We start from the raw sequence: 8,823 nt of genomic DNA, 5'->3' as shown, positions 1-8,823 counted from the left end.
GAATGGTTACCGCATTGTTATCGAATGCGGGAAAACCTTGATGAATACAACTACAAATCGATAAACTTTGAATTCGGTAATTTAATGAACTGGAAAAAGTTATCTCAAAGACAATGATGAATCGAGGCCTTAAAGTTTTATAGCACAGTGGAATAGCAGATAGCACTCTTGCCTTACAGCCCTGGTCCCCAGTCTGAATCCCAGCCAGGGCACTATCTGCTCAGAGTTTGTATGTTCTCCTCATCTCTGTGTGGGGTTCCTCATGACACTCTGGTTTCCTCCCACATCCCAAAAACATTCAGATAAGTTCATTGGCTTCCCCTACACTGCATGATACATACATAGACATGATTATGGTAGGAATTAGATTATGAGCACCTCTGAGGGACAGTTCTGTACAGCGCTGTGGAAGATGTTGGTGCTATATAAACTCTAAATAATAATAATAGTATCTACTGACTACTGTAGACACTTTACCTTTTCCTGGGCCAAAACAGTCATTCTTGATCATGTGTAGAGGGGTCTTACAATATCACTGGCCTCCCATCAGCAACACTGATCCCTCTCACCCAACATCTGTTGCTGCAAAGAAAGTTCCTAAGAAAAAAGACTGGACTGAGATGATGGCTCTGCAAGGTTTTGGACGAGCATCTAGTCTTTGTACAGTTGCCCCATGAGGTTGTTTGAAAACAACAAGTGACAAACAAGGTCATGTTGGCACTTTATAAATACAATAAATAAATAATAAATAAAATGTTTTTTTTTTTCTGTTTTACCATCGCAGGATGCTGTTTGATGTTACACCACATGTGCTGTTGTCCCTCCTCCCTTCTCCATAGAAAAGCACACGCTGCCCTGCTATAGCTGAATCCATGTCTGTACAGTGCTCCTTCCTCAAAATGTCACCACCGATATTGAGCAACAATCATTAAGGGTGACATTTATTTGACACATGTACCAGGCTTAACAGTTGACATATACATTTACAGTGGCCCAATCAAGCAAGCAAGCAAGCAATCTATGATCAGGGCCGGTTCGCCCATGAGGTGGGGTGAGGCAGGTTCCTCAGGCGGCAAAGACCGGGGGGCGGTACCCGCCTGGCTGTGGGTATTGGGGGGAAGGACGGGGGTGCCGAGCTGGAGAGGGCAGCGGGCAGGAAGGGGGTATTGGGCACAGTGTCGAGGAGGGGGGTCGGAACCTCTGGGTACCCCGATCTGTGCTCCCCCTCAGCAGCGTATTAATACCAAATCCAGAGTTGTTTGAAAATTAGGCTAAGTTCACAGTGGGACGTTGCGTTGTGAAGCAACATTAAAGTCACAATGCATTCCAGCGTGCGTTCCACTCTCGTCACTTCCTGCGGTGCCGCCCACTGTATTGTAACTGGACGGCATTGCAGGAAGTGACAAGAGTGGAACGCACGCTGGAACGCATTGTGACTTTAATGTTGCTTCACAACGCAACGTCCCACTGTGAACTTAGCCTAACTTTCAAACAACTCTGGATTTGGTCATATGGTATAAACTAAGTGTTTGGGCTTTTTTCATTGCGCTTTAGGCTCCCTGCACACTGCATGCGATTCCGATTTTTAATCGGTTTTTACATGCGATTCCGATTTTTGATCGTTACTGCATTTTTCCCTGCGTTTTTCTGTTGATTGCATTCATGGAAAATCGGAATTGCAAATCGGAATCGCAAAACGGATTTGCAGTGTTCAGGGAGCCTAGAGTGTTTTAAATTACTTGTTACAGTTTATTGAATACTGTAACATATAATAAAAATACGCAGTAAAAAAACAGTATTGTATATTTTGTACACAGATAAAACTTTTGTTTGTATTTCTGAAACAATGTAACTCAAGTCATTTGTGTGCAATGGACTGTTTGTATCCATTCATTTATTTGATGGCTCTGCCTGTTGTCCTGACTGTTGCAGGCTGCGGTATTTCTCAGAGACTGTTGTGTGTGGGCTGCTGAGCAGGATGTAGCAGACGTGTAAGTAAGTGGAACACTCCCTTTCCAGTAACACAAAACCATCAAGGACATGAGGAATGCCTCTCTTGGCACAAGTCTAGGGTGGTCTAGATACGTGCTGGTCAATAATAACAACTATTTCTCTTACTTCATACATTCTCCAGAATGCTGGAAGAATCCTAATGTAGAATCATCAAACTGCAAGCTAGGAGACTGCCCTAGACGTTGTACAGTCAGATGTTTTGTAGCTACAGTGTTTAATAAAAACTTTTTCTAAAAGACCAGGCAGAGAGACGAGGATGTATTTATCATATTGGAGTCTTGACAGCAGCTTTTACAAGGCGTGAATGCTGGATCTCTCGTCATATTAATGAAATATCTGACAGAGTGCCAGTAGTAGCACTACAGTAGTACTCTCTGGTGTGCATCGCTAATTCCCCGCACACAACAGCTATACTACCCTAGGCAGGCAACACACTTCTGGGAGTTCCCTATGGAATTGTTGTATCCCTATCACAGCATCTATACTGATTATATGGCTTTTGTGTTGCGTTTAGGATTATTTGCCTTTACATCTCGCCGCTGTGAGAGTTCTTGTTGGAAGTTTGATGGTTTGCAATGAATGAAGTCCCCTTCCCCCTGGAAACTCCACCCTTGGGCAGGATCATCAGAGGGAGGAGAGCACTGTCGCTGCCCCCTACTCACTTGTGGCTAGGTATAAATTCTTCTGCTGGAGTGATACTGACTAGCCAGCAGCTTAGTCCTAGTGGTCCCTCCGAGTGAGACTCTGACCATACAGCAACCATGAGCTTCTCCACTTCTTCCTACTCCTCAGTGAGATCCAGCCGCCCCTATGCCTTTGGGCCACAGCTGGTAGGGGGTAGCAGTGCTGCCAGTGTACATGCTGGGGCAGGGGGCCTGGGTTCCAGGATCTCTGTGTCCAGGGTGTCCACAGTGGGCTCTGGGTTCGGTGGAGGCTCTGCTGTGTCATCAGGTGTGGGTCTCCTGGGAGGTGGTGTGCAGAATGAGAAGGAGACCATGCAAGACCTCAATGACCGCCTGGCATCCTACCTGGACAGGGTGCGCAGCCTGGAAGCGGCCAATGAGAGCCTGGAGGTGAAGATCCGCCAGCATATGGAGAAGAAAGGACCCACCAAGGACTGGGCTCCATACTTCAGGACTCTGGAGGAGCTGCGCAAACAGGTGAGAACAAGACTCGTCCTTCTTAAATATTATATACATTGTGATTAATTGCTGAAATTTACAAATACAAGGCAGAGGTGAGTTTTCAGTTATTAGTGCCCAGAATGCTTTTAAATTTATTTCAATATTATATACGTAGATACCTAAATGTCATTCCGTTTTTTATGGTATTTTAAATACGTTTAGGTGCCCACTAATGATACAATTTTTATTGTACAATCTTACCATTTCTTCTAATATGAGGGGCTACCTAAAATATCTGTTTTAGAGCATATTAACTCCGTTTATCATTCAGGCGCCAATACACACATCTGTTTTCCTATTTGTTCATTTTCGATAGAATTGGATGGGAATCTCGATTGCTTTAAATATCTGGTTCAATCAATTTTGACCAAAAATCGATTAAAAGTTTCAATCAAACAGGATGGAAAATCTAGGTGGATTGGGGCAGAGTAGGAGCACTGGACAATCGATAGGCCATAGCATTGCATTGAATCCACCAGTGCAACACTGCATTTTGATCAATTTTCAATAGATTTCATTCATGCTGGTCTGGAATCTTAATCAATGTGCTGTGTGTGGTAGGAATCGATTCTTTCTTACTTTCGGAACATTGGGAAATCAGTAAAGGGGCCCATACACTCAGCCGATTTTCTGGCCGACCGATCGATCCCGATCGATCGATCGATAGATCGATTGCAAATCGGTTGGTCAATCGACCGATCGATGGCCGATTTCGATCGATTTCGATGGATTTCCATCGAACTGGCAGGGTGGAAAATTAAGGTCGATCTGATGAGATTGCTTATCAGTTTGCATTGGCCTTAATGGAAATCTTATGGCAAAAAAATGCCATCAGATCGAATTTCAATAGATTTCAAATTGAAATCTATTGGAATTCTATCCTGGTAAAAAATTTTCTAAAAACGCATCAGATAGATCATCAGATGCATTTCTTATCTATCTGCTGCCAATCTGACGAGTGTATGGGCACCTTTAGTGTGTGGCCAGCTTTCTACTACATAGATTTGGTAAGATTGTACAATCAAGATTGCATCATTTGTGGGCACATGAAATGAGTCACATATGCCTTAATCTGTAGAGATCAATTGGACTGTCTCCATTCATTGTTCTTGCTGTTATACAATGATGATATGTGACATAGTTGCCATGGGTTACCTCCCATTGCATTGTGTTCACTATTGCCACTAGGGGTGATGATAAGAAACTGATTATTTTTTATCTTAAACCTTCAACAACAAGAAAATGTAGTGCAAAACTTAAGCAGTTGCCCAAAGCAACCAATAATAATCCTTGGCTCCTTTATGGAATCCTGATTGGTTGCTGCTGTCTCCAGTTTTCTGTGCACCTGGGAGCACATCAATACCTCTTTGTAATTAGCTGTTCAGTGGATGGATGTCCACATTACTGCCTTACTATCATGGAATCCTCCTCCCCCATTACATTTATATTCCATATCATGTCCACTAGTGAACGTTTTACATGTTCCTATGTGACTAATTAACTTTTATTAAGCATGGTTACCAGCATTTTCGCTTCAGTGGTTGTTTATCTGGCTCACAATCGTTCACCTTTGTCCCCGAGATGGATAAAATGTTACCAATAAAGAGATGCTGTATTTCAGTGAGGCTGAAAGTAGCAGTGTTACATGGGAGAGGGCAGTGCAGGGTTAAGCGGATTCTCTTCCTGCCTGTGTGAGGTGCAAACAAATCATTAGGGCAACACAAAGCAGGGCTCTGAGGGTTTATAGCAGCAGAACACTTGTTCACTGTTAATAATCTTATCCAGAAATTACAGCTCTGTGCTTTTTATTTCTTTTCTTTTTAAAACATGGATTAATGGCAAATGTGATTTGAGCTTGCTCACTTTTTTTGTGCACATGAAACATGAGCATTCAATTGCCTCTAACAGAAACAGGAAGAAGCCTTTCTAAAGTCTAGTGCCAGTCCGTGGAATAGTCCAGGTGTTAAATACAGCAAGAAAGGCTCCTGCTCTGTGAAACCTTCGGCCAGAAACCCACTAGGAGCAATTTCCGGAGTGCTTTGCGATATGAAAAGCTCTTGCTAATGTAATGCTATGGGTGGGATCCCACTAATAAAAATCCCCCATAGCATTGTATTAGCAAGAGCATTTTCAAATGACTAGCGCTTAGATATCGCTCCTAGTGGGTTTCTGGCCTTCTGGTGATTATGCTCAATCCTCATAGTCACCTTTTTCAATTACAGTTACTGTACTAGGTGCAACATTTTCCTTAGGGACTCCGTCTGTCCCAATATTTATGCAGATGTTATCATTTCCATGGTCACTTTGTCCAGCTGAGGGCTCATGCACACTTTAAACTTTCGGTCACACTTTAAACTCTTTGTGATTGGTCAGGAGTCTTTCAAGCACCTTTGTAAATTTTGTGTACTGGGGTCCCTTGGTCAGTAACAATCTGATGTACAGGCTGTTAGTGCCCACCAACTTGCTCCTGCTCATTCCCCCCTCCCCCCATGTCATGTGTAATGGGGCTCCTCTTCCATGTGCAGCAACGCCCCTCCCGTTCCATTTGTAGCCCCTCCCTCTTCCATGTGTATCATCCATGTACTGCAGCCCCTTTCTTTCTTATACAGCTCCCTTGGGCATCAGCTTCCCTTTTTCATGTTTTGCTCCCCATTTGCAGCCTCCTTTTTTTATATGTAGCAAGCCCAATTTGTAGTTCAGGTACCCTGCTGGGCCTTTGTGGCCTTTTCCAGAAATCTAGCCCTGATTTCAGATGACCATTACTGAAAAGTGTGTATCTAGCTGATATCCCCTGCTACCTGCAGAGATCTGTAACTGCTGTAGGAGGGTTTATCCCTCTCGTATAATATCTCCTGGTGAAAGGTGCTACAATAGGTAAAAGATTAATATGAGATAGATATCGATTTTCTTTTTCCCCTGATGTAACACATCTTCAAATGTATGGCAGCTTAAAGGACAGCTTAAGGGAGAAGATTATGGAGGCTGCCATATTTACTTCCTTTAAGCAGTACCAGTTGCCTGGTAGCCCCGCTGATCTATTTGGCTGCAATAGTGTCTGAATCACACCAGAAACAAGCATGCAGCTAATCCTGTCAGATATGACAATAATGTCAGAAACACCTGATCTGCTGCATGCTTGTTCCAGGTCTATGGCTAATAGTATAAGAGGCAGAGGATCAGCAGGACAGCCAGGCAACTGATATTGATATTGCTTAACAGGAAATAAAGATGGCAGCCTCCATATACCTCTTGCTTCAGTTGTCCTTTAACACTGGCTAATATGTTATGTATTAGCATTTAGCAATAGAGATTTGCACTCCTTAAACCAGAGCACTGTAATAGACACAAGTAACCTGTTCCTCTTCTTTAGTCATGAAACTAAAAGAACATGCAGGCATTGTGACCCCACAGCTGCACATATATCCGTTTGTTATGCTCGGCCTAAGTCCGCATTCCTGGACAGTACTTGTACTTTGACAGCATAGCACAGGATGCTGATGTGCAGGATTGAGTTCAACCAATCAAAAGTCAGTATTTCAGCAGACGTTTGTCTGATGGAAGAAAAGGAATTCTCATTGCAGTTTATACAGTTTTACTCTTTACAATTCTCTACATAATACATTTGACTTTTTTTTCCCCAGCACTCTGCACATAGAGGGCAAATCTATCAAGACGAGTGCAAAGAAAACTGCAGCTAAAATCTTGTGGTTCACAATCTTTATTCTCTTTCAACAACTGGAAACTGATTGGTTGCCCTGAGCAACTGCATAGTTTTTGTTTCAGTTCTCTCTGCAGTCGTCATGGTAAATCAGACCCATAGTAATTAATTAATAACTTTTCTAATCCAATACTGAATGATATTGATATACAGCTCAGCTCACTACTGATTTTCCTTAAAGAGGCACTGTAGTGACATATGGTAGAATGCAGTGAATTGTACAGGATATCCACTTGATTTCCCTGGTTTCAGCATCAGAAATACTACCTATATCTATAGATTCCTCTATATTGGTATGTAACCCCACCCTCCCAGTGATGCTTAGCCTAGGCTAATCATTTGGAATAACTCCCCACCCCTGAGCATTTACGGGAGGCCAGGTATATTTTGTTCTGGCTTCAGAACTCTCAGTAAACAAACATTCCATGGAGATCACCTGCCAGCAGTAAGGTGATACATTTCAGATGAGGGAGAGGAAAGATTTTACAACGTGGATCACTGACTAAGCAATTTTATTCATTAGTTTATTTTCACTACAGTTCCTCTTAAGTCTCTTGATCTGATCAGTCAGTTGATCTGAACGGTTGTTGTCTTGTTTCAGGTGTTTGATAGCACAGTTGACAACTCTCAGCTGGTCCTGCAGATTGACAACGCACGTCTCGCCGCCGATGACTTCAGAGTGAAGTAAGTTTTCATATTCTTGCTAAGCTGAACTTGGATATGATGAGCTGCCCCTTCCCGTATGTAACTAGACTCCTGTCTGGCAGGAATCATTTAATATCTCACCAGTAAACCGGGACACAGCAGGGCGGTGGGAAAGCACCATTACATCTGGGCAAACTTCCATCTGCTGTCAGAATAGAAGGCCACTAGGAGGATATGAAGGAAACTTGACCTCTGATCTGATCTTCTGGTTTATTTTAACTCCAGGTATGAGTCAGAGCTGGCTATCCGCCTGTCCGTGGAGACAGACATCAATGGATTGCGCAAAGTCATCGATGACACCAACATCTCCAGACTCAACCTAGAGAACGAGATAGAGTCTCTGAAGGAGGAGCTCATCTTCCTGAAGAAGTCCCACCAAGATGTAAGTCCATTCAGCAGAGATTCTTAGGAGTAATATACATACAGCAACAATGCCAATATATGGAGCAATAATGCAGTTATCTCCCTCCTCTACTCAATTCCTATTCTGCCACCTCACATTACATCCTGGAATAACTAGACATGGTCAGTAACATGTTAATAATTCAGGCTTGGATGCTAACATTGCAAATTGTATGCAACTTGGAATTGGTCCAATCCACAGGAAGTGCATTTGATCGGCCCAATTCCAAACTGCATACAATTTGCATGGAAGCTGCATGCTAGCTGGAATTATTGCGTTTTCTTTAGTAATAAACTGTATAAACATTTTCCATAGGCAAGACACAGAACATTGATGTTGTTTTCTCCAGGCAGACGCAAAGCACCAAAGCTGCAGCTACTAGGGCACGATCTATAGGCAGTAGCAGTGTTAGGGAGTCTTGCCCGAGGTCTCTCACTGAATTGGTGCTGGCTTACTGAAGAGCTGAGATTCACTGAGGTACACTATACAGCCAAATGCTGCAAGAGGTGAAGACGTTTTTATTGCCTTAGCTATGTATCAGAAACACGACAGTAAGTACAGACAATCTGATAACTTTCCCTACATTCCAGTGTTATCAGTTTGGCCTTTGCTACTTTGTAACACAACACAACAGTGATGTAAAGGTTGCATGGCAGCCTACTACTGCCATGCAATCCATACAGTGAAGCACACAGCCCATATGCACGGTAATGCATTGCATGTGGCATGTTAGTCAAAAATAATGGTGTTGCAAAAGTAATAGCGTGTAAGTCCCCTTTGAAATATAGTTACATCCATAG

The 8,823-nt window shown here is 42.9% G+C and overlaps 1 protein-coding gene across 1 annotated transcript in view; it reads left to right on the top strand.

Annotated features, from left to right (window-relative positions):
* The first annotated feature begins 2,685 nt into the window (after positions 1-2,685).
* KRT18 (keratin 18) overlaps positions 2,686-8,823 on the top strand; it is a 13,075-nt gene continuing 6,937 nt past the window's right edge. The window contains exons 1-3 of the mRNA XM_068267239.1: positions 2,686-3,173; positions 7,517-7,599; positions 7,846-8,002. Of these exons, the coding sequence (XP_068123340.1) occupies positions 2,775-3,173; positions 7,517-7,599; positions 7,846-8,002 (639 nt within the window). The 5' untranslated portion in view covers positions 2,686-2,774. The remainder of the gene's footprint in view (positions 3,174-7,516; positions 7,600-7,845; positions 8,003-8,823) is intronic.

The sequence above is a fragment of the Hyperolius riggenbachi genome, chromosome 2 (genome assembly GCF_040937935.1).
Source record: "Hyperolius riggenbachi isolate aHypRig1 chromosome 2, aHypRig1.pri, whole genome shotgun sequence".
Lineage (NCBI taxonomy): Eukaryota > Metazoa > Chordata > Amphibia > Anura > Hyperoliidae > Hyperolius > Hyperolius riggenbachi.
Note: the sequence above shows the minus strand (reverse complement) of the source record. Positions and strands in the feature narration are given on the sequence as shown.